This window comes from Stegostoma tigrinum, chromosome 16 (assembly GCF_030684315.1).
Source record: "Stegostoma tigrinum isolate sSteTig4 chromosome 16, sSteTig4.hap1, whole genome shotgun sequence".
NCBI classification, from domain to species: Eukaryota; Metazoa; Chordata; class Chondrichthyes; order Orectolobiformes; family Stegostomatidae; genus Stegostoma; species Stegostoma tigrinum.
In genome coordinates this window covers 56,772,542-56,799,048 of record NC_081369.1, presented here as the reverse complement: position 1 = coordinate 56,799,048, position 26,507 = coordinate 56,772,542, and the positions used below count along the sequence as shown (strand labels likewise).

Below are 26,507 nucleotides of genomic sequence, written 5' to 3'. Positions count from 1 at the left end.
TTAAATAGGCATACAATATTGCAAGCTTCACTGAGGCAGAGAGAAAAGAGCAGGGAGGTTATAGTGAATGTATATAGGATGCTAATTAGACCTCACTTGGCATATTGTGAACAGTTCTAGGCTCCACACAATAGGAAGGAGAAAGGCCATAAGTCCATAAGAAATAGGAACTGGAGTGGGCCGCTCAGACCCTGGAGTATACTCCATCACTCAATAGGATTGTAGCTAATCTGCAATTCCTCATGTCCACTTTCCTGCCCTTTCCCTGTAACCCTTGATTTCAGATTGATACAGAATCTATCTCAGCATTAAGTATACATAAGGACACACAGAGACAAAGAGTTTCAGATTCATAATCCTCCAAGAGAAAGAACTCCTCCTCATCTGAGTCTTCAGTTGGTACCCCATTATTCTGAGACTATGCCGTTTAGTCCGAGACTCTCCCATGAAGGGAAACATCCTCTCAGCATTTACCCTTTCAGGCTCATTAAGAATCAATGAGAACACTTGTTATTCTTCTAAACTCCAGTGAGTTGAGTCCCGACCTGTTTAATGTTTGCTCATAAGACAATCCCTGCATACTAGGGAACTGCCTCCAATGAAATTACATTTTTTTCATAAATAAGGTGACCGAAAATGCTTACAGTGTTCCTGATGTGTTCTCCCCAACACCTTGAAACAAGTAAGACTTCCCTACTCTTACACTCTAGCCCATTGAAACAAGAGCCAACATTCCATTCGCCTTCATGATTACTTGGTGCCCCTTTGTGCTGGTGTTGTGTGTTGTGCACAACTAGCCCCAAGTCCCATTGTTTTGTAAGTTCCTGTAGTTTCACTCCATTTAAATAATATCCTGTTCTTTCGTTCTCTCTTCCTAAATGAACAACTTTGCACTTTTCCACATTATACCTCATTTGCTACTTCTTTGCCCATTTATGTAACCAATCTATATATTTCTGTAAACTGTTTGTATTCCTCTCCTTTCCATCATCATCATGGTGTCATCTGCAAATTTGGCTACAGTTCATTCACTTCCTTCCTCCAAGTCATTAATGTATACTGAAAGCAGTTGCTGAGCTGGTGGAGTTGAATAAATGCATTGTCAAAGTCTTCCTAGTAGAAGACATTAAAAGCAGCCCAAAATACTAAATAATCAAGGAGCAAAAATGGCAGAGGAAATAAATACAATACCTATCAGTGGAGAAAAAAGCTCAAGAGAAACTAGAGGTTGATAAGTCACCTGCAATTAATGAATTGAATCCAAGATATATAAAGGAAGTAGCTACAGAGATAATGGATTGACTGGTAGAAATCTTCCAAGAATCCTTGGACTTTGGAAAAGTCCCAAAGAATAAGGACATTGCCAATGTAACAATTCTGTTGAAAAAGGGAGGGGAACCTAAAACTGATAACTCTGGGCCAGTTTGCTTAACATGTTCACATCTGTTATACAGGATGCTATAGCAGACTGTTTAGAAATGTGTAGTTTGTTCAACATGGATTCATGAAAGAGAAATCAGGCTTGACAATTTTCTTGCAGTTTATTGAGAACTGGATAGATAAAGGAAAATCAGTTCATGTAATGCATTTGGATTTCTAAAGGATGTTTCATAGATACTGAATAGAAAGCTTCTTAATTAGAATTTGAAAACATAGTTTTGGGGCCAGTATATTCTCATGGATACAGGATTGGCTAAGGAATAGAAGACAGAGAATTTGGATAAGTCGTGGAGAGGACATTTTCATAACGACAGCCTGTAACTCATGGAGTGCCATGAGGAATTAGTGCTGGAGCCACAATTATTTACAATATATATAAAAATGGCTTGGATAACATAAGTGAATGTGCTATCACCAAGTTGCAGATATTACAAAAATAGAAAAAACTAAGTGGTGAGGATGAGGAAAGCCAGGGGAGTTAGTCAGGTTGTAAGCAGCAGCTGGAATATAGTATGAGAAAATGTGAGGTAATGCACTTTAACAAGAAGAATAGAGGAGCTGAATATTATTGAATTGAATTAGCTTTCTTATCACATGTACTCACATAATTACAAGTTGCTCGTTTATAGTGCCAACTTAGTGACCAAGGTACCTAGGTACAGAATCTTAGGCACTAAGCAGTAAAACAAAGAAATCAGTTAAAAGTTTAGATATTACGTCCATCTTAATAAAATCTGGTAAAACATAGAAATACAGTTATTGGTTCAACAGCACAGTCCCTGAATGCCTGGCCATACTGGGCTCACACTCCTCACAAGGGCTCGAAATACTCACTTCGCCCCTGCCACTACCCCGAGTTGCCATCTCCCACTCTCGCTGCCAGCTGCCCCAGATGGGCAATGAATGCTGCCTGTCCAGCGAGACCCTCATCCTGTGAATGAATTAAAAATAAACAAAATGGGACATAGAAAGAAGAAAACTTTTGAAGGAAGGGTCGCAGGTGATTGATTCATTGTCACATGTACCAAAGTACAGTGAAAAGCTTTATTTATGAGTAGTACAGGCAGATCATAGTAAGCGAGGATGTACAGATCAAAAAGACTTAGAGGCATACGGGTTACATTGCACAGGGAAGCGCCAGGCAAGATCAAAATGAGCAAAATCAGTGTTATTTGAGGCTAAAAATCCCATTCATCATCTAATAACAGCCAGGAAGAAACTGTAGGTTGCATCTCACAATTGGGAGTAAGTCATAAAACAGAGGAGCGGATGAATTTTGCCACATTGTGGCCACTGACCCCCAAGGACTCCTTCACCTTAAGCTCTCTAAGCAAGTCTGCCATATTATACAACACCAAATCCAGAATTAAAACTGAAAGAACGGAGGAAGGGTCACTGGACCCAAAATATTAACTCTGATTTTTGCCTTCTCAGATGCTGCCAGACCTGCTGAGCTTTTCCAGCAACTTCTGTTTTTGTACCAAGCCCAGAATTGCCTGTCCCCTAATGGGCTTTGCTACAAGCCCATATTTTACACTTTGAGTATACATGTCAATGAAATTTTGCTTTTCATTGTAAACGAAATGAAAATTCAAGTCTATTAAAACATCAACCTCAAAACAAGCACATTAATTCATTGATGAAGTCAACATGCTGACATCACAGTGGTTCCATGACTACTGTTACCACAGCTCCTGAGGTTTCTCTGACATAAATGGAGGAGGTCATTGTGCACCTTTCGAACAGTGCAATGTATTGATTGCCTCTGTCTCAAATGAATCAATACGTCACTGAACTTCTTGTGTTGTTATCTGTGTTTATAACACAGAAATAGGCTATTTCATCAAAACACCTTTGGTGGTATTTGTGCTGAAGATGTAGCCTCGTCTCACCCTGCTACATCTCATCATTTTATTATTTTAAAGGGATGCTTTAATTAAATTGTTGGTTTTGACAGAGTTAAATGGCAACCCTTTCCATTATGCTGGGCATAATGGCAGGTAATGACACTCTCCAACAAGAACAAATCTGACCAATTCCTTCCTAATAATTATGGGATTGCCATCATGGCACACCCCTACAAGTATCATTCTGAGTGTTACTATTGATCGCAAACGGAACTGGATTATCCATTCAAATACAGTGGGAGGGCTGTTCTGGTGCAGTGCTTGAGTCCTTACCTCTGGGCCAGAATGCCCAGGTTCAAAGTCTGTCAGCCATTATCAAGGCACGGGTCAGTAGTCTGATGTAACACTTCCCACTTGTCTGGATGAGTGCAGCTCCAGCAGCATTCAAGAATCTTGACATCATCCAGGACAAAGCTGCCAGCTTGATTTGTACTACATCAATGAACATCCATTCCTCCTACCATCAACAGTGCTCCAATAGCAGCTGTGTGTCATCACCCAGGTTTCTGAGCAACATTCTAAACCCTTGGGCACTGCCATCAAGAAGGATAAAGGCAGCAGATACATGGAAACATCACTATCTTCAAGTTCCTCTTCAAGCCACCCAACATCCTGAATTGGAAATGTATCGTTGTTCATTCCGCATTGCTGGGTGAAAATTGTGGAATTCCCTCCCGAACAGCCTCGTTCATCTGCTTGCCCCACATAGACTGAAATGCTTCAAGAAGGCAGCTCCCTGAGGGCAACAAGGAATGGACAATTAATACTGGACGATGCTTACATCCCAAGACTGAATTTTAAAAAATACCAATATAACATATGTAACAAGCTTTCTCCTTGTTCAGGCAAAACATGCCATCTCATATAATTCAGAGCTCCAGAACATTGCTGGTTCCATTAGAAAGATTTGGGGATGAGACCATAATCAGAACCTAATTTCAACTTCAGAGAATCAGTCAGTGCCAATAGACAATAAACTGGGGGAAGTAAGGGCCAGAGGAGGTTTGGTGGGTGAAGAGAAGGGAGGAACATGCATTTTCTTGCCCCAGTGTTTTTTTTTCCAGATATGGATCTGTTATTTCCTTTCACCGTTTTATTTCCAGCTTTTTCATTAGCCCTATACCCCTCCAACATCTCCAGCCTGCTCCATTTCTGGCCTCCATCATGCCTCTCATTTATTTCACACCTCATTGTATCCCTGCCTTCTGTTGCTTATAACCATTAAGTTCTGGAATTGACACATTAAGCCTCTCCACCATTCTTTTGTCCTTCAAAATGGTTCTCCTTAGAGCAAGTTTTGTGTTACCTGCCTTACTATCTCCTTATGCAGCTCAGTGTCAAATGCAGTTTTATAATGCTCCTTGTACATTTTACAGCATTAAAGGTGATGTCTAAATTGAGGCTATAGTCATTGATCTCCCTGAAAATTCGTTTGTGATTGTGACAGCAGTAATACAATCCAACATATTACTCTCCAACTTTAAGTACATTTAAGTCATCATTGGACAAGCATATGGATGTACATGGAATATTGTAGGTAAGATGGGCTTCAGATTGGTTTCACAGGTCGGCACAATATCGAAGGCCAAAGGGCCTGTACTGTGCTGTTATGTTCTATGTTCATTTAGAACATTGATGGATTTTACAGAGAATTTCTTTTAACACTATTGTGAATCTGTAAGAACTATATTATTTTCCATGAATTAAATAAGTGAAAAGAGCATCAGGCACAAACAGCAACACACAAGATGTCTGATATTTCTTATGCCTAGTGGTGTGATCCCAGCTGATATTAGTACTGGACAAATCAGATCCCAGTCTGAAATCAAGCTTGATTGTTTATATTTTGCTTCTGTTTTTATTTTAGTAAAATCATCTCCCACCGAAGCATGCTATGATGCAGATTTGATTTTAACAATAAAACATAAGTTGACTGCACAAATAAAATAAAGATAACAAAGAAAAACCAATCTATTTACATATCACATATCTTTTAAAATAATATTCGGACAGATGGTAAAAATATAACCCCATTGGCCTGAAAAGCAGCCCTTTAGAATACTCACACAGGAGCAAATTCTGTCTGCTCTCAGCCCATTAGGGCTTATTTGACTGTGACCTCAGCTCCCAGTCTTGAGAATCTGAAAGTGATACAGCATCTACAGTATTTTATTTTACTTCAAAACTTGATAGCTTTCTTCTTAGAGCCCTCATACAATTAGTAAACTTGCTCAGCTTCAGAATCTTTTCAGGTTTTAGCCAAACACTTCTGGTTTAGAACCTATACTAAGTTCTTTACACTGATGTATTCTATTTCTTAACAATCCCAACCAGTACTCTCTCATGGGAGCTAAGATAACAAAGTGTGAAGCTGGATGAACACAGCAGGCTGAGCAGGATCTCAGGAGCACAAAAGCTGACGTTTCGGGCCTAGGCCCTTTGTTATCTTGGATTCTCCAGCATCTGCAGTTCCCATTGTCACTCTATCATGGGAGCAACTACTTTAGCCAAGACCACTTTCAGCTAAGACCTCTATAAAACTGTCAGACTGAAATAAAGAAAAAATATTTTTTTCTAAGCAATGTAGGTTCCAAAAAAATCAATCCCTGACCTTTTAAGCCTAATGTGCAACTTTTTACTTTGTTTGCTCATAAAATTCTCCCAATGTAAACAAAAAAAAATCTGTGGGGACTTTTTCTAACAATACATTTTAAAAGAAATCATAATAGCTGTTCAGACACTTACAAGTTAATCTTTTAAAGCCTTTAGACACACAGAAAACCCATATACCTCTGTTTCAAATTCAAATGCGTGCATTAGGAGGTTACAAATGCAATAAAGATAGGGACTAAGTGAATGACCAAAACTGTAACAAATGAAATGCAATATGGAAAATTGTGAAATTGCCCATTTTGTCAGGAAGAATAAAAGAAGCATATTATTTAAAGAGTGAGAGATTGCATAACTCTGCGGTACAAAAGGATCCAGGTACCTTATGCATGAATCACAAAAGGTTAGTGTATAGGTCCAGAAACTAATTAGGAAAATGAACAGAATGTTATCCTTTAACATAAGGAAAATTGAGCACAGGACTCCAAAAATAAGGAGATCATGCTTAAGTTATACAGAGCACTAGTTGCACCATATCTGGAATCATGTGCATAATGTACTGATTACCTTGTTTAAGGAGAGATATAAATGTGTTGGAGGTAATTCAGAGGTTTGCTGGGAATGGGGTGTTTTCTTATAACGAAAGGTTGAACTGGTAATCCTTGCATCTGCTGAAGTTTAGAAAAGAAGAGGAACTTGACTGAAACATCAAAGATCTTGAGGAGTCTTGACTGAGTAGCTGTGGAGAGGCGGTTTTTTTCCTTAGAGGATAATCTAAAACTATGTGGTCAATACTTAAAACAGTGAGGAAGTTTTTTTTTATCTATCAGAGGGTTGTGGCTCTTTGGAATCTTTTCCTGAGGAAGTAGAATCCTTGAATATTGTTAAGGTGGAGATAGATAGATTCATGCTAAGCAAAGGATATAAAGGTTACCAGGGGTTGGTGGGACTATGAATTTGAGGTCACAATCGTATTTGCCGTGACCTTATTGAAATGTGGAGCAGACTGACAGGTTTGGGGAAATTGTCACTGAACCCTCTTAAGAAAATTCATCCATCTCAAGGACCTCGCCCCTCACTCATCTGAGCTGCATAGAGTCTCAACCCATTTCAAACACATCCCTCTGGGAGCTTCCCCTGACCTTGCAGTCCCCATCCTTCTTCACTGACCATCTTTGACTTCCATATTTACCCGACTGCTGGGACTGTTTCTTTTGGACCCTACTGGTGATTGCCCGCCATGTGAAATCCAGTTTCTGCTTCCAGTCACATGGGCCTTTCCATCAGCAGTGTATGCACACAAAGGCATCACACTTTTAGTCTGTAAATATTCAAATCAGCCACCTTTGTAGGGTACAAGGAGTTCCAGTCTATTATCAATGTAATGTAAAGTGCCGAAAGGAGAATGAACATATTGAAATTATTTGGTAAGGTTAGCTCTGCAGTTTGAAGCTGCATCATTACTTGGGTTAGTTGGAATTGCTGACGCTGGAGAATCTGAGATAACACAGTGTGGAGCTGGATGAACACAGCAGGCCAAGCAGCATCAGAGGAGAAGGAAAGCTTGACGTTTTGGGTCGGGACCCTTCTTCTTCCTTTTCTGAAATGCCAAGCTTTCCTGCTCCTCTGATGCTGCTTGGCCTGCTGTGTTCATCCACCCTCACACCGTGTTATGTCATTAATTGGGTTAGTTTGTTTTGGCTTATGCAGTAGGAATCCAAATAGCTTGGAGCTAAATGTACTTAACGTTAAGGCAAAAGAATCATAACAATCCAAACCAAGAAGAGAAATTGCTGGAGAAACTCAGCAGGTCTGACAACATCTGTGATCACAGCATCATAGCAATCTAGACCCTTTCGCATATAAGTCCCTGTAATTGCGTCTCATTCCAGAGGTTTTGTTTTGCCAATATGGTGTCACTTTCATGAAGAAAGATATGGCATAGATTCTAGAACAGACAACATTGTACATGCCAGTTACATGAGATTGCAACATGTGATCTGCCTGTTCAAAGTTCCAGTCTCACCTTCGGTCACTCTGTGTCATGAAGTCAGTGTAGTAAGTGTTCAGTCAGTTAGCTGTATACATGTGATATACTGTAACATCATTAGGCATAGAATCCCACATATATCTAAGATATTGTCAGGGGTTAAACATTGCTGTACCTAAACTTTATGACATCTGCCTCGACAAGAATCCAAGGTATTTGTTACATTGGAGTGACACAAAGAAAATCACAAATTCCTTCAGCGTGTCAAATATACTCTTGTGCACATCAGATAAGAGCATCAGGTGTAATTCGGAAATGCACACAGCTAAGATCTGCTATGACACCTGTCACCCCATTGATCGCTGGGTTGATTCAGCTGATCTGGCTGGCTAGGCATGTGACCCCTTCCCTCACAGCTCCATGTGCGTGCCTTCCAAAACTCAGCACTTGGTCACAGGGTGATTCCCTAGAAGAGGCCTGCTCCTCCAGTCTAGGAAATATGATATTGTGATACACTCCCCTGCTAGGTCAAGCCTCCAAGACCATTTGTAGGATGACATAGAGAAGTCTAGCTCCAAGACTTTAGGCATATCCAAATCACACTGTGCACATGGCCGTCTGCCATTCTTTAAAAAAAGCGATCTTGCTAGCTGGGAATACAAATCAGAAATAAGGCTGTGGCACTCTGCATCTCTGCACTTAGCTCTTGCCTGGTGTGACTTCACTTTAGAGGTAAAGGGCTGCAGCATTTCATCCTGAAATGCATTAATATTTGTTTCATTTTCCTACACTCGATGCTAGATTGTGTTGGTTCCAGTTTTACTCCAGGTGAAAACTAATGATTATATCTTTGCTAAAATGCTACTTTAGGTTCATCTGCTTATTGTGAAATGAAGTTTTGGTCATCACCTTTTTAAGTTATACAGCAATTAGGACATTGACATAAAGATGGTCCAGAGTTAAAAATAAAGGCTCCATTGTTGTACAGGCAGAAAGTTAGGTTCAGGTGCTCATGACTCAAATCTCATTGCCCACATTTTATGGAAGTAGAGAAGAAGCATTGGGGCCCAATTTCCCAGGCCAAAGTTCTGCACTCCAAGCTCGCCTGAAAAATGCCTCACCCAAAATGGGATTAGGTCATTTATTAATCACCTGTAAGCTTTACCCAAAACAGGCCTGAAGCCCTTTGTGCATGTTAAATGGGCAGGCATTCATTCTGCTCTGATTTTCTGAATGTGGATACGTTGGTCAAGGTACTATTGCAAAGGTACTGCATATTCTACCAGCTGTCTAGCACACCCAACGGCTGTAGCTGGTTATTCTTCCATTTCCCTCCCCAACCCTACATGTACAACACTGACTAAGAGAATAGGAGATTCCATGATTTATGAGTGTTGTCAGGGCAACTGCAGCATCATTTTTGCCTGGCCACAGACTTTTAATGATGGGAAATACACAAAGAGTAATTGTTACTACAAGTGACATATGTCTTTCCCATTGCCTGGGGAGCTATCAAGAATCCCACATCCCATCATTTGGGAAAGGCCTATTGAATCACCTGACTTGTCAGCCAGGGCTTCTGGGAGGAATGTAAGGGGAGGGATGTGGTGGAAGTTCCCTCCTGAGGTCTCCAATAATTGACAATTGAAGACACCAATGAGGGCAAGCTTGGCAAGTGTGGCGGTCTTTTTTGTTGAACATATTCACAGGATGTGGGTATCTGTGACATTAATTGCCCATCCCTAATTGCCCAGAGGGCACTGAAGAGTCAACCACATTGCTGCAGGTCTGGAGTCATATGTAGGACAGCAGTTTCCTTCCCTAAAGAACATTAGTGAACCAGATGGAGTATTCATCATGAATCATCATGAGGCCCTTAATTCAAGATTTTTATTGGATTCAAATTCCAATCTGCCATGGTGAGGTTTGAACCCAGCTCCCCAGGAAATTCCCTGGTTCTCGGAATTAACAGTCAAGCAATAACACCAATGGATCATCACCACCCCCAAGGCCTGATCCATCCCATGTAAAATTGTGGACAAGTTTGGGAAGGATGGAAAAGCAGTGAAAAGGTCCACTGGGAATGTTATGCCCCCACACCAACTATGGCTACAAACCAATTAATGGAGCTCTGTAAAATTCTGCTCTCAGTGAGTTCTACCTGTGGCTTGATGAAGGTTTGCATAATGTTCCCATTTTTCAATTCTGCCTCTCAGAAATGAATTCAAGTGCTTGGTCTTTGTTTCTTGTACCACGGCTAATGAAGGATGCAACTTTGAGTGGCACTCTTCGGAATAGAACTAGTTATATGTTTGATTTTGGGAGACGTAGGATTGTCTCAATGCCAACTGATCACACAGTAACCAGAATGGAAAAAGAAAGGGTCCCCTGCAGCGCTAATTAGTTAGAAACACATTTCTTTGTTGGCAATCAAGCTGTGTAACAATCAAAGCCACTGAATGGTGGGGAATGACAGAGACCCTCTCAGTTACTAGTTCTGTTTCATTGTAGGTACCAGGCACAGCGAAAGTACCCAGACAGCTGAGAGAGTAGCTCTCTCACCTTTGTGTCAGAAGGTTCAGAGTTCTGATGAAGGGTGCCTGGACTTAACATGTTAACCCTGTTTCTCTTTTCCACACATACTGCCAGATCTGATTTCTGTAATTTCTATTTTTGTTTCTGATTTCCGTCATCCACATTTCTTTGCTTTATTTTAAGGTAAATAGTATGTTGGCTTTGAATCCAAGGGAATTTAAGTACGGAGGAAAGATATTTTGCTGCATAAAGCCCTGCTGAGATTGCATCTGGGACATTGTGAACAGCTTTACTCTAGTTAGGTGAAGAAGGATATGCTTAGCATTGAACCTAACAAGTGTTCTCATGATTAAGTCCAGGAAAGTTCCAATGGAGAAAGAGCGAGGACGAGGCCTGCATTCTCTGGAGTTTAAAAAAACTCAGTAGTGATCATATTTATACACAAAACATTCACACAGGGCTACACAGACTAGATGCAGGAGGATGTTTCTCCTGAGTAATGAGTCTAGAACCATGAGATATGGTTTCAGAAGAAGGGGCAAACGTATAGGCTGAGCCTACCCAATCATTGATCGGCACTGCAAACTCATTGGGTCAAATGGCCTCCTTATTCTTCTACACCTCATGGTCTTACTGGAATAGTCAAATAAAATTACCCTCCAAGTTACATTAGATCTAAGCAGGTCAAATGACCAAAATCGGGAATAACTGCTACACAGTTAAAAGAGTTGGAAAAAAGAATACCTAAAGGTGAATAGCCAAAGCCATTTCCCCAGGGTAGGGGAATCCAAATCTAGAGGATGTAGGTTTAAGCTGAGAGAGAAAAGATTTAGAAGGGACCCAAGGGGCAACTTTTTCAAGCAAAAGGTGATGTCTGTATGGAATGAACTACCGGAGGAAGTGGTGGATGCTGGTACAATTATAACGTTTAAAAGGCATCAGGATGGGTCATTGAATAGGAAGAATTTAGAGGGATATGGGCCAAATGCTGGCAAATGGGACTAGATTAATTTAGGGTATCTGGTCGGCATGGACGAGTTGGATGTCTCTATAACTTCATGACTCTGCGATAAGTCTGTCAGAAATAATATTAATGTAACTGGCCTGGCATGTCAAACTGAGGCTACATTATCGTTCCAGGTGGATGTGAAGTTAGACACGTGACACTATTTTGAGGGAGAGCAAAATACCCCTTGGGTAAGTCAAGGTAGACAGACAGGAGCCTGGAAGAACACAGCAAGCCAGGCAGCATCTAGAGGAAAGGAGAAATCAGCGTTTTGGGTATTACCCTTCTTCAGGACTGTCTACCTTCGATTCCAGCATCTGCAGTTATTTTTTGTCTCTACAATCACAGTCAAATCTGAGCATTCCCACAATACCACCTGTGGGAGCTTGCTGTGTATTAGTTGCTGCTATGTTTCATGCATTACAAACAGTAACACCTCAGTATACTTCCTGTGTCCTGTAGCAATAAAAGATGCTATAAAAATGCAAGTCTTTTCTGCTGGAGGCAATATTTCATGGCACTGTTAGCCTCCAGGTGAAGTAGGACGCATCTTGCATCAATGTAAAATCACATAAAAGTACAATTGAATTCGCTACTTTTTTAATATCTGAAAATGGAATGATATGTACACTTTTCCTTTGGTTATGCAAATTTCCTTTGAGCCTGGCAATATTTGCATAAGCGAGCAAACAAAAATACATCCTAATGGACTATTGCTAAGATCCCTAGCAACATGGCAAGTGAAAATGCAAAGCAAGTATTCAGTGCTGCACCGACAGCAATTTAATTTGCTGAATGTACGTCCAAGAGTGATTCTTTGATCTATAATTGCCTGAAGAAAAACACAACATTCCGAATTGGGTTGCCTGAGGGACCTATAAAGGAATGTGGATTTAAGAAGTTTGGCATCATTAAAAAGATTAGCAGAATGGAACAGATTCACTGAATGGTGGATAAGTGTTCACTGAGCATGCAGCCAAGCTAATTCTCATATTGTTTTCTAAGAAACAATTAGAATAACAGAACTATTGGCTATTTGTTGGCTCCCAGTGTAATACTCATAATTGCAGCTTAACGTCTATTTGTGGACTGTCATGTGTCAACTTAGCTCAAGATGTAGCATTCTTGCCCTCTAGACGGAAGGTAATTTTAGTTTCGTACTCGACATCAGTTCCCTGGTCATTATTCATGAATTTATGATGGACACATTGATCTATAGCTCGATCCACTAGTTCATGTCAATATTGGAGGTTCAGGAGCCTAACTCAAATAAGAAAACAGAACATCTGCTTAATTTTCCTCCCTTAGTGAATACCACCGAAAAAAATGTATTGGCCGTTTTATTACCATTTTTGTGAATGTACTGCTTTTCAGGAGCATTCACTGTCTCTTCTGTAATCCCCAATCAAAAAAAAAAGTCAAGCAATATCGCTCACAATTTTATAATGTTCAGTCCTCTTTTTCAACACAAACACATCCAACTCCCACTTAAAGCTGCCCATTGCCCACAACCTTGTCTGCTGAATATGGTCTCATATTTGCTCCTCGCTTGAAAAATAAACTCTCCTTAGATGAGGAGTCAGGCAGAAGAGTGGCAGAGTGTATTAAAAAGCCAGTAAGATTCATCAGCCAAGAATTGAACTAACTGTGATTGATAGCATTGCAATGAATGGTTGGAAGAAGGAATTTCTGAGGAGTTCTAATGTTTGCTTGAGGTAACTTTGCTGGAAAATTCACAGAAGCTCTGGAGCATTGAGATAAACAGAGGCTGCACCCTTTCTCCAGTATTCCTGAAGATTTGCTGTTGATGTCACAAGCAATGATTGATAAGAAAGTTATCATAGCCTTATCAGAACATAGGGCTACTCCCACATCTGAGAGAGGTAACTGGTTGCAGTTTAACCTGGGGGTTAGAATGCCTCAGGCAAGGGAAGAGGCTGAGAAGGAGAGTTCTTCATGGTAACCTCATCATGTAGGAATTGAACCTACACTGTCGGTATTAATTCTACATCATAAAGCAGCTGCCCTGCTGACTGAGCTAAGTGGCCATCAACTGATTGATAGAACAAAAACAAAGTTGCTGGAAAAGCTCAGCAGGTCTGGCAGCATCTGTGAAGGAGAAAACAGAGTTAACGTTTCAGTTCCGGTGGCACTTCCCCAGAACTGATAGTGGCTGGGAAAACGGACACTTACGCAGGATAATAAAATGTGAGGCTGGATGAACACAGCAGGCCAAGCAGCATCTCAAGAGCACAAAAGCTGACGTTTCGGGCCTAGACCCTTCATCAGAGAGGGGGATGGGGAGAGGGAACTGGAATAAATAGGGAGAGAGGGGGAGGTGGACGGAAGATGGAGAGAAAAGAAGATAGGTGGAGAGAGTATAGGTGGGGAGGTAGGGAGGGGATAGGTCAGTCCAGGGAAGATGGACAGGTCAAGGAGGTGGGATGAGGTTAGTAGGTAGATGGGGGTGCGGCTTGGGGTGGGAGGAAGGGATGGGTGAGAGGAAGAACAGGTTAGGGAGGCAGAGACAGGTTGGACTGATTTTGGGATGCAGTGGGTGGAGGGGAAGAGCTGGGCTGGTTGTGTGGTGCAGTGGGGGGAGGGGACGAACTGGGCTGGTTTAGGGATGCGGTGGGGGAAGGGGAGATTTTGAAACTGGTGAAGTCCACATTGATACCATTAGGCTGCAGGATTCCCGGGCGGAATATGAGTTGCTGTTCCTGCAACCTTCGGGTGGCACCATTGTGGCAGTGCAGGAGGCCCATGATGGACATGTCATCTAAAGAATGGGAGGGGGAGTGGAAATGGTTTGTCGACTGGGAGGTGCAGTTGTTTGTTGCGAACTGAGCGGAGGTGTTCTGCAAAGCGGTCCCCAAGCCTTCGCTTGGTTTCCCCAATGTAGATGAAGCCACACCGGGTACAGTGGATGCCGTATACCACATTGGCAGATGTGCAGGTGAACCTCTGCTTAATGTGGAATGTCATCTTGGGGCCTGGGATAGGGGTGAAGGAGGAGGTGTGGGGGCAAGTGTAGCATTTCCTGCGGTTGCAGGGGAAGGTGCCGGGTGTGGTGGGGTTGGAGGACAGTGTGGAGCGAACAATGGAGTCACGGAGAGAGTGGTCTCTCCGGAAAGCTGACAGGGGTGGGGATGGAAAAATGTCTTGGGTGGTGGGGTCGGATTGTAGATGGCGGAAGTGTCGGAGGATGATGCGTTGTATCCGGAGGTTGGTGGAGTGGTGTGTGAGAACGAGGGGGATCCTCTTTGGGCGGTTGTGGCGGGGGCGGGGTGTGAGGGATGTGTTGCGGGAAATCACACACCACCCCACCAACCTCCGGATACAACGCATCATCTTCCGACACTTCCGCCATTTACAATCTGACCCCACCACCCAAGACATTTTTCCATCCCCACCCCTGTCTGCTTTCCGGAGAGACCACTCTCTCCGTGACTCCCTTGTTAGCTCCACACTGCCCTCCAACCCCACCACAGCCGGCACCTTCCGCTGCAACCGCAGGAAATGCTACACTTGCCCCCACACCTCCTCCCTCACCCCTATCCCAGGCCCCAAGATGACATTCCACATTAAGCAGAGGTTCACCTGCACATCTGCCAATGTGGTATACTGCATCCACTGTACCCGGTGTGGCTTCCCCTACATTGGGGAAACCAAGCGGAGGCTTGGGGACCGCTTTGCAGAACACCTCCGCTCGGTTCGCAATAAACAACTGCACCTCCCAGTCGCAAACCATTTCCACTCCCCCTCCCATTCTTTAGATGACATGTCCATCATGGGCCTCCTGCACTGCCACAATGATGCCACCCGAAGGTTGCAGGAACAGCAACTCATATTCCGCCTGGGAACCCTGCAGCCTAATGGTATCAATGTGGACATCACCAGTTTCAAAATCTCCCCTTCCCCCACCGCATCCCTAAACCAGCCCAGTTCGTCCCCTCCCCCCACTGCACCACACAACCAGCCCAGCTCTTCCCCTCCACCCATTGCATCCCAAAACCAGTCCAACCTGTCTCTGCCTCCCTAACCTGTTCTTCCTCTCACCCATCCCTTCCTCCCACCCCAAGCCGCACCCCCATCTACCTACTAACCTCATCCCACCTCCTTGACCTGTCCGTCTTCCCTGGACTGACCTATCCCCTCCCTACCTCCCCACCTATACTCTCTCCACCTATCTTCTTTTCTCTCCATCTTCGTTCCGCCTCCCCCTCTCTCCCTATTTATTCCAGTTCCCTCTCCGCATCCCCCTCTCTGATGAAGGGTCTAGGCCCGAAACGTCAGCTTTTGTGCTCCTGAGATGCTGCTTGGCCTGCTGTGTTCATCCAGCCTCACATTTTATTATCTTGGATTCTCCAGCATCTGCAGTTCCCATTGTCTCTGATACTTACACAGGATGTTTTCCCAGCCACTAATAGTTCTGAGGAAGGGTAACCAGACCTGAAGCGTTAACTCTGTTTTCTCCTTCACAGATGCTGCCAGACCTGCTGAGCTTTTCGAGAAACTTTGTTTTTGTTCCTGATTTACAGCATCTGTAGTTCTTTTGGTTTTTAACTGATTGATAGAGCTCCTGTGGGATTCAATCTCATTATTTAGAATCTAGAGCTGTGCTTTGCTCAGCATTGCAAAACAGAACTGACCAATAAGTTGGTGGTATTTATCCATTAGAGGAATAATAATGTCTATTGAACAAGTATTAGTTTAGTGTGGGACTTCATAGGGAACTCCAGTATATTCTCTGTGGCTGACCTGCCTGTGAGAGATTTCAAGCCTCTCCTCCTTTTCTATTTTCATCATAACCTTGCTAATCTCTATTTTATCAATCTTATTGTAGCAGCAAGAAATATGAAATTACTCACTTTGATGGCAATGGAGGAGCAAAATTTTTTTTAACCATCTGGCACTCCTTGATGTTGATATATTTGAGTGCACTCATACAAGGAACAAGAAGCAAATATCCTATTGGTCTTCTTTGCAATGAAATTGTGACAGAAGAGTAAGGATTGTGCTGCTACTATACACTGCTGAGATGAAAGTTCATTATTTGCTACCAAAGACTGCATAATTCCCAACAGAAGTTATACTTTGAAGAAATAAAAGACATCTTTCAGTAATGCTTCCAAAATCCAGCCCAAAGACAGAAAACATCTTCATATCATGAGCCAAAACCCCTTAAATTTTCACATGTTTTAAAATCACTGTTTGATTATCCTTGCAAATTCGTACAACTTAAATCAAGCTAAATTTTGACCTGAGGCAGGACCACACTACAGCTACTCTCAGGATGCTTTAAGAACTCAAAAATGGCTTTTAAAACCCTCTGTTTGTGCCCAATTAACCCGTCTTAATTAAAAGTTGCTGCTGGCATCCAGCTTGCTAATAATGTGCTAATCGTCAGTTTGGTTGGATCTGTACATCTTCGTACATTATTTCTCGCCGTAAGATAAAGTAGCATCTCAAGAGTGTTCCATTTTATCTTGAACATGAACATACTGTTATTTATACATGTCTCCATATCTTTAGTGCCAAGGACAGTATTACTGATAAGGTCCCTAGCTGTGCCTTTTCCTGACTTTCTCAGTCTGTTTTAACCATACATTTCAAAGTACAGAAAGTTAATATTGTAATTAATGAAAATTATCAAAAATATGGCCTTTATTCACAACTGAGTATGGACCAGTTCATTAAACTACAGAGTAAATGAGGTGCTTCATCTCATTAATCACCTACTGCTGGCTGAAACCCACTTGTAAATCTGTTAATTGCATCAAACCTAATGGTTTCTGTATTTGTATAAAATGGCATTTTGACCTTGTTAGGCTAGCAGACTGTATGTGTTTATAAAAACCTCTACAAATGGCTAGATCAAGGAAACTAAAGCTAAAACTAAAATCTAAAATACTGATCTGCACAACATGCATGCACACATATACATACAAAGATTGGTTACAGGTAAAGATAGCACATTGTGGTTAATTCAGTTGAGTTTACTATTTCTTGTCTCCCTCATGGCAAGCCTGTCTTTTGAAAGAAGTTGATGCTTTAAAATCAAGCAAGGATCTTCTAAAGTGAAGAATTCCCAGAAAGCTGTGAGTTCCTGCAGCTGAATTTCTCAGCAGGTGGTTCTCAGGTGAACTGTATGTTGCCAATCACTGCGACAGTGTGTTGGAAATCAAACACACCTTCAGGGAGATTCATGTGAGGAAGGAAATGTTGATTTTTATCATGAAATATTAGAAATCCATTTGCTCTAAAGTAACTGTTGTGTGTCCTATTAAGTGCCTGTGTAAGTGATATAACTGGAATGCAAGGCAGAGATTTTTGCATTGGCAATTTTGAGTTAGAGAGTCACACAGCACAGAAACAGACCCTTCAGTCCAAGAAGAACATAGACATAGAAAAGTACAGCACAGTACAGGCCTTTCGGCCCACGATGTTGTGCCGTGGAATAATCCTAATCCAAAAAAAAATAACCTAAGCTACATTCCCCTCAATTCACTGCTGTCCATGTGCATGTCCAGCAGTCGCTTAAATGTCGCTAATGACTCCGCTTCCACCACTACCACTGGTAAACTATTCCATGCGCTCACAACTCTCTGGGTGAAGAATCTCCCTCTGATGTCTCCTTTATACCTTCCTCCTAACACCTTAAAACTATGACCCCTCGTGGCATTCAATCCTGCCCTGGGGAAAAGTCTCTGGCTATCGACTCTATCCATGCCTCTCATTACCTTGTACACCTCGATCAGGTCCTTCTCTCCAGAGAGAAAAGTCCGAGCTCAGTCAACCTCTCCTTGTAAGACAAGCCCTCCAGTCCAGGCAGCATCCTGGTAAATCTCCTTTGCACCCTCTCCAAAGCCTCCACATCTTTCCTATAATAGGGCGACTGGAACTGGACACAATATTCCAAGTGTGGTCTCACCAGGGTTTTGTAGAGCTGCAGCATAATCTCACAGCTCTTAAACTCGATTCCCCTGTTAATGAAAGCCAAAACACCATATGCTTTCTTAACAACCTTATCCACCTGGGTGGCAACTTTGAGGGAGCTATGCACTTGAACACCAAGATCCCGCTGTTCCTCACACTGCCGAGAATCTTGCCTTTAATCCTATATTCAGCATTTAAGTTCGACCTTCCAAAATGCATCACTTCACATTTATCCAGATTGAACTCTATCTGCCATTTCTCAGCCCAGCTCTGCATACTGTCAATGTCTCGCTGAAGCCTGCAATAGCCCTCGATACTATCAATGGCACCTCCAACCTTTGTGTCATCAGCAAACATACTAACCCACCCCTCAACCTCCTCATCCAAGTCATTTATAAAAACTACAAAGAGCAGAGGCCCAAGAACAGAACCCTGTGGGGCACCACTCAGCACTGAGCTCCAGGCAGAATACTTACCATCTACAACCACTCTCTGCCTCCTGTCAGCCAACCAATTCTGAATCCAGACAGCCAAATCACCCTGTATCCCATACCTCCTGACTTTATGAATGAGCCTGCCGTGGGGAACCTTATCAAATGCCTTGCTGAAGTCAATGTACACCACATCCACTGCTTGACCCTCGTCAACCTGTCTCGTGACCTCCTCAAAGAACTCAATAAGATTTGTAAGGCATGACCTGCCCCTCACAAAGCCATGCTGACTCCCTTTAATCACGCTATGCTTTTCCAAATAGTCACAAATCCTATCCCTCAGACCATTATCCCAAATTAAACTAGTCTCACCTGCCTGTGCTTGGCCATATCCCTCCAAACATTTATTATTCATGTAGTTACCTAAATGTTGTTTAAACATTCTAACTCCACCTGCATCCACCACTCTCTCTGAAGTTCCTTCCACAAACTAACCACTCTTGGTAAACATATACCACCTCAAATCTTTTTTTAAATCTTTCTCTTCTCACCTTCAAAGTATGTCTGCAGTCTTGAAATCCCCGTCCCTAGGGAAAAGACATTTGCCATTAACCCTGTCTGTACCCTTCATGGTTTTATAAACCTCTATAAGGTCACCCCTCACCGTCCTATGCTCCAGTTTCAGTCTATTGTTTTTCTTTCTTTCACGATTAATTTGGGGTGATTTCTCTCAGTTTGCCTGCAGATTCATTTTGTGGGCTGTTGCGGTCAAGAGTGGAGAATTAGAGTCATTGGGGTTTTACAAAACGGAAAATGGCCTTTTGGCACAGCATATCCATTCCAGTCATGAAACATCCATCTATTTTAATCCCGTTTTCCAGCTTTGTAACGTCTGGCATTTCAAGCATTTTTCTAAGTATTTCTTAATTATTTCAAGGATTCTTGCCCCAATATCCTTTTAGACAGCGGGTTCCAGATGTCACAACCTTTTTCTGAATGAAAAGGTTTTCCTCAAACCCCCTCTAAACCTTCTGCTCCTTACCTTCAAACTGTGGACCCTGGTTATTGACCTGTCTATTAAGGAAAAAAAATTCTCCCAATCTACCTTAACTATGGTCATCAGAACTTTGTACCCGTCAACCTCCTTTTTCAGGTTCTTGCTCCAACTAGTTTGGTTTTTCTAAAATTTGCTTCACCCAGGCCAGTCCACGTGCTTATTAACATGCCCTCCCGAAGGGCATTGTGGGTCAACCTACAGCGTGTGGATCGCAGCTGTTCCAGAGGGCAGCTTGCCTTCTGAAGGTCAGCTACGAGCGTGCAATAAACACTAGTGAGCGAGTGATGCCCATGTCCCACCAGAGAGTAAAAAAAATGGCATTTTACATTGGAAGGATGCTATTTGACCCATAACATGTCTGCAAACCCTGTAAAAGAACTCAGTCTTGTTCCCCTGCTCTTGACTTTTCAAAAATTCTTTTCTGTCAAGCCCACAGATGCCGGTTTGATCAGCCATTCCATGTCCCTGCACTCATCTGCATTATAAGAAACACTGTTTTTATTTGAAAGACCACTAACGGCGAGTTAGAAGGAAAATACAAGCAATAGCAGTCACGCACTGCCAGGTTTAGGATCTGAAAACTTGCCTCTTATAGACACTAGGAAAGATTGACTGTTCTTGATACAAAAGCAGTCTTTCTTGGCAAAGCATGACTGAACTGGACTGTATAATGCTTCAATCTTCTTTGGAAATTCATTAACTACAGAGATCATTACCGCTCGCGCTCGCTCTCTTGCCCTCACCTTGCTTGGCCTTATTTAAATAGCAAACCTGCATTGTGCACTAACACTTTTTGATCCAATGACTTACACAGTCACATCCAAAATTTCCTGTCGTCGTGGCTTCAGAACACTAGGTCAATTGCTTAGGTTAATGGAGCCATAGGTTTGTATTTGCAGACACTGGAACCTACAACAATTTGCTTAATTGTAAGTGTAATAAACAGACTTCTTAACCAGCTATTTGAATATGTTTCATTTCTGTCTGGAGCTGAGCTAATTAGATGCTGAAATACAGCCTTATAATTAATGCATTAATCAAAGACCATTTCAACTTCATTTATCCATGCACAGTCACCTTGCTCACTAATTAAACCCTTTGTTTGCATATTAAATAGAACATTTTCTGCAAGCTTACGAGCACACACATATAGATGCAAATAATAAAAGCATTTAGAATTTTGTCATATTAATGATTTCCATTCATGTGATCTGCAAACTTTCCAGCACCACAAACCTTAAAACCAACCTCAGCAACAGCGCAATTGCTTAGATTACTGTACATTTTGTGATTTCTTAACAAAGTATGTCGAAACGTCTCAAAGATTGATAATAGAATCCCCATACAATTGTGAGATGGACTTGGATTTAAAGGCACAATTGCAAAGTTTGCAGGTGGGACAAAGATCATGGAAAATAGTACCAAAGGTTAAGTGATTACAAACAAGAGGAAGTAGAGTCAATAGCACAGTGGGTCAGACAGCATCCGAGGAGCAGGAATGTCAATGTTTTTGGCTGAAACCCTTCATCAGAACGGGAAAGGGGCAGGGGAGCCCAGAAATAAATAGAGGGCAGGGCTTAGAGCTGGGGGAAGGGTAGGTGAGCTGGAGATAGGTGGATGCAGGAATGGGGTTATCATGGTTGGTCAGTGGGAAGAGTTGACATTTCCTGAAACGACTTTCCTGCTCCTCGGATACTGCCTGACCGGCTGTGCTTTTCCAGCTCCACATTTATTGACTCTAGCTTTCAGCATCTGCAGTCCTCACTGTCTCCAAAAGGGGGAAGTAAACAGATCCATGAAAGATTGAGCTCAACATTGAATCATAGAGCGCAGGAGAGCTCCGATAGTTAATAGAACAAGATAAAATGCTTGGTAGAAACTAAAATGTTAAAGGGACATTGTAAACCAATTTGTGTACTTTTAAAGAAGGTGCAGAGACAGATGCTATCAGAAAAGATCATCTGACAGAGCTGGGTGTCAGAAAGATCTGTGAAGAGTGGACATGGTATAGGTGAATCTAAAATCATTGCTATAAATAAAACAAAGAAGTGCAGATGCTGGAAATCTGAAACAAAAACAAAAATTGCCAGGGAAAGACAGCAGGTTGGGTAACATTTGTCGGGAGACAAACGGAGTTGACGTTCCAGGTCCAGTGACCCTTCTTCGGAACTCTGTTTCTCCAACAATTTCTGTCTTTGACTAAAGTCACCACCAATGGGTTTAACTCTGACAAATTATCTTGTGAATGATAAAACTCTGGAGACCATTTGGCCATTGTCCCAATTCCACTCGATAATGCAACTTATGCAATGAAAGATTGCTTGAGGAGATACTGTGACAAAACAAATTGTTGCTGAATATAGGAAGGTTGTGTGATAGTGGCAATGTTGCTGGGCAAGTAACCCAGTACCCCAGGCTATTGATCTGGGTTTAACTCCCACCAGGCCGTTGGTGAAGTTCGAATTTAATTAAAATCTAGAATTAAAAATCAGGTCTAATAATGACCATGTGACTACTGTCAATTGTTGTAAAAACTAATCTAATGTTCACTAATATCCTTTAGGGAAGGAAATCTGCAATCTTTACCTGATCTAGCCTACATGTGACTCCAGACCTCAGCAATGTGGTTGACACCTAACTGCCCTCTGGGCTTAGGGATAGACAATAAATACTGGCCTGGGCCAGCAATGCCTACATCCCACAAATGAAGTTAAAAACAGGCTATGGCCAATTGCCAATCCAGCCAGAAAACAGTGTGACTTCAAACTAGTGAAACAACAGAATCTCCACAGTTCTTTTGGTGAAAATGAAATAGAGCCAGCTTTATTCCCCCCAATGGAGCAAAAGAAAACAGTAGCAGTAACAAAATTTGTCCATCATCCAGAGTTATCCTGGCTTTGATACATTATTTCTTACAGCAGATATGTAATATACCTTTGAGGAACATGTTTACAATGTCATCACTATATCACAGCATGTGACCTCTTGGTGTAAAGTTCTCAGTCTCCATCTTACTGACCTCTATCTTCTTGCAACATAACCTGCTAAGGGAAGTGTGTGCATCCCAATTGTTTTGCTTGAGTCCAGACAAATACCTGTGATTCTAATGTACACATGTAAACACCAGGAGGAGTCATAAAATCTTCAATACTACATGACCCATGTCTCATTTCTCTTACAGGATCTAACATGAGTATCACAGCATGATAGTTGCAGATCATCAGATATTATGGCTCACTGTCATGGGCTCCAACTCTATTTCCTCATCCGCTCCCTGAATCCATTAATTTCTCAAGAGACTAAAAATCTGTCTCTGCAAAATTGCAGTCTGGAAAGTTGTGCCAAAAAGACGGAATGGTACATTTTCATCTCTGAGCTCCTGATTGAACCTGACTGAACAGGATTGCCTGTTATATAAGCCACATAAACTGGATTTGAAAATTTATCTGAGAATGTTGCTACCCTGGGTGAATGTCTTTTTAAATCAGTAAAGTAAACACTAGCTTTTCAAAAACTGGAAGGTTGACCACCTTCTAGGGACCAACCCAAGGAGAGAAATTTTATCCAATTCCACCCTCGTCCCACCATCTGTGGTAAGTAAACTAGCAAGATCAGGTGCAAAGCTGTTTTACAATATCATACCAGGTATCCAATTAATGATGTACACCTCCCAGATCCTATAGCCTTTCTACCCAGTCAGTTTATTCCATCATGGTGCATGGGCATTGCTGGTAAGGCCAACATTAGTTGCCCATTAGAGTCAGCTATCAGAGTGGCAGTATCTCTGACATTCCCCTTTATATCTGTCAGCCAGGGCTTCCTGATTGGACCAGATTAACAGCTCCAGCCAACGAACTCATATTCTATGAGGTCCTGTTGGCTGTCCTTGTTACAAGTACTACATTTCTGGCTTTGTGTATTTTGATTGGCATGGGACGTGGGTGCAGGTCTCAAACTGTCTAGTTCCATTGCAGAATGTGGTGTCTTATTCACTACCTCTTGCAATTTCTATTGCGTTGGGCCAGCTTCTCAATCTCTCGTGGCTTATGGACACAAGGAAGAGTCTGGATTCTGGAATCCTTGGAAAAATGAGTTTGGTGGGTCGTCGCTGTGTTTTCCATGACAATTCATTGCTCGCTCACCCAGTATGCAATGTATACAGAACCAATGGCCTGAACCAATGCAGTACATCGCATGTGAATATTTTCTTTGGAAGAGATTATTTTTCTGAACTGAAAGCAAGGCAAAGTGACTTGCTTTTAATCCAAGAATACACATGGGTCTACTTCTGTTATTGTGGAAAACGAGTGACCTGAAAACATCCACCAATGACCGATAGGACAGAGCAGGTAGTTCAAATTTGCCTGTTACTGACCTGGAATTTACATCAGACCATCATTATTCAATTTATTTGTGTTCTCTCCTTGAAAGAACTCTCATGACTTTATCTATTGTTTGCAGGTGAAGGAAGCCATGCAGAGAATCCATGACAGAGGAAACATAGGGAAACTCATCCTGGATGTTGAAAAGTCCCCAACTCCTTTGGTAAGTGATTCCTGAAGTTTTGAAGCAAGTTGGGGCAGCAACTGGTTGGCACTGCTGCCTCACAGCGCCAGGGAGCTGAGTTCAATTGCACTTTTGGTCAACTGCAAGGAGTTTGCACATTGTCCCCATGTCTGTGTCAGTTTCCCCCCATAGTCAAAACGTGCGCAGGCTGGGTGGATTGGCTATGGGAAATGCGGGGTTACAGGGAGTGGGTAGGGGGATGGGTCTGCATGGGATCCTCTTCAGAGGACCAATGTGGACTTGATGGGCCGAATGGCCTGCTTCCACATTGTAGGGATTCTATGAAATATGTCAAAAAGCCAGTATGCCGAGGCATAAAATCAGAATTAGATTTCACTTTCATTTTCTTTTCTTTGAACACCATCAAGAAGTAATTATGAAAACATTTGTTTTTCTCAGAGTGTTGTGAGTCTTTGAAATTTTCCTTCTTCATAAGGCAACAGTGCAGAATTTTAAAATATTTTCTACGGCAGCAGTAGGCAGATTCTCGATTATCAACGGCAGGAAATTTATCGGGGGTGTGCATGGATGTTGAGTTGAGGTTAAAATCAGAACCATGATCTTATTGAATGGTGGAGCAGGATTGAAGGGACAACTGGTCTACTGTTTTGTTCATATTAGTGATGGAGTGGGAAAAGGGGTTAGGGAAAGGCTACTTGCTGAATATCCAAGAGGTTAATCCACTTGGGTGGTTGTTTGCTCTCCAGGTGGCTCCAGATAGGCATTGTGAATGAACAATGGGCCAATCATGGACCAATGGAATGCAGGGGTGCAGATGAATTAAGGTCATGTGGTAAAATCTCACCCAACCATGTTGACATTACTAATCCCAGATGAATATGAGGAAACATCCTTGAGTCTTTCCTTTCCCTCTGTCTTTTCCTTATTGTGCAGAACTACAGAGAATAAGCAGCACAAAATGCATAATTCCACCGAACCAGTTTATGGTGGTGTGTATGATTCACTCAAGCCTCTCCTTGTCATAGCTGATTTAACTCACATACTATAGCCCTCTATTCAATTCTCCTCATAATGTTTGTCTAATTCCTCCTTAAATGCATTCTTAATATTTGCTTTGACTACTCCCTGGGTTAGCATGTTCCACACTCTGATCACTCTGCATAAAGACGTTTTGTCTGAATTCCCTATTGGATTTCCTGGTGATGATCTCATACTCCTGTCCAATTTTGCTCTTTCCCAGAAGAGGAAACATTCTCTCTGGAGTGATTCAAAATTTTCATAACTTTAAAGGCCTCCATTAGGTCATCACAACACGGCCCCCTCATTTCAACAAAGAGACTTACTCCAATATTTTCTCCCAACTGTGTCCTTACATTTCTAATATTATCATTGTAAATTCCTTTTGTATGTTCCCCAGGAATTTACAATACAGATAGAGGCCGTTAGGCCTATTGAGTCTGCACCAACCCTTCACAGGGGATTCCACCCAGGCCCACCTCACCCCTGACCACCATTTCCCATGGCTAACCCACCTAGCTTGGACACTACAGCCAGTTTAGCACGGCAAACCCATCTAACCTGCACATCTTTGGGCTGTGGGAAGAAACCAGAGTACCCAGAGGAAACCCTCACAGACACAGGGAGAATGTGCAAACTCCACACAGACAGTTGCCTGAGGCTGGAATTGAACCAGGATTCTTGGTACTACAAGGCAGCAGCGAGCCACGGTGTGTCCTTTTTTTATCTGGCAACAGAATTTTACACAGTACACCTCAAACTGGGTTAGATACAAGTTTAGCATTCCTTTTCTACTTTGATACATTTTCCCACTACAAGTAACCCTAATGCTTAGTTTAATTTCTAATCATCTTTTAATGTTGTGCTGCTACTTTTTATGATGTGTGGATTTGTACTCCAATTTGCCTCTCTAATCAAATTAAATCCTTATTTTAGCGACAAGTGATATCCTTGCTTTAATTACTAAAACATAATGCCTTGCATTTATCTGCGAAAATTATTTCTCTAATTATATGCCCATTTTGCAAGTTCAATAATGTATTTGTAC

At 42.0% G+C, this 26,507-nt stretch overlaps 1 protein-coding gene across 1 annotated transcript in view; it reads left to right on the top strand.

Annotated features, from left to right (window-relative positions):
- vat1l (vesicle amine transport 1-like) overlaps positions 1 to 26,507 on the top strand; it is a 193,713-nt gene that overhangs the window by 148,835 nt on the left and 18,371 nt on the right. The window contains exon 8 of the mRNA XM_048546232.2: positions 24,377 to 24,460. Within this exon, the coding sequence (XP_048402189.1) occupies positions 24,377 to 24,460 (84 nt within the window). The remainder of the gene's footprint in view (positions 1 to 24,376; positions 24,461 to 26,507) is intronic.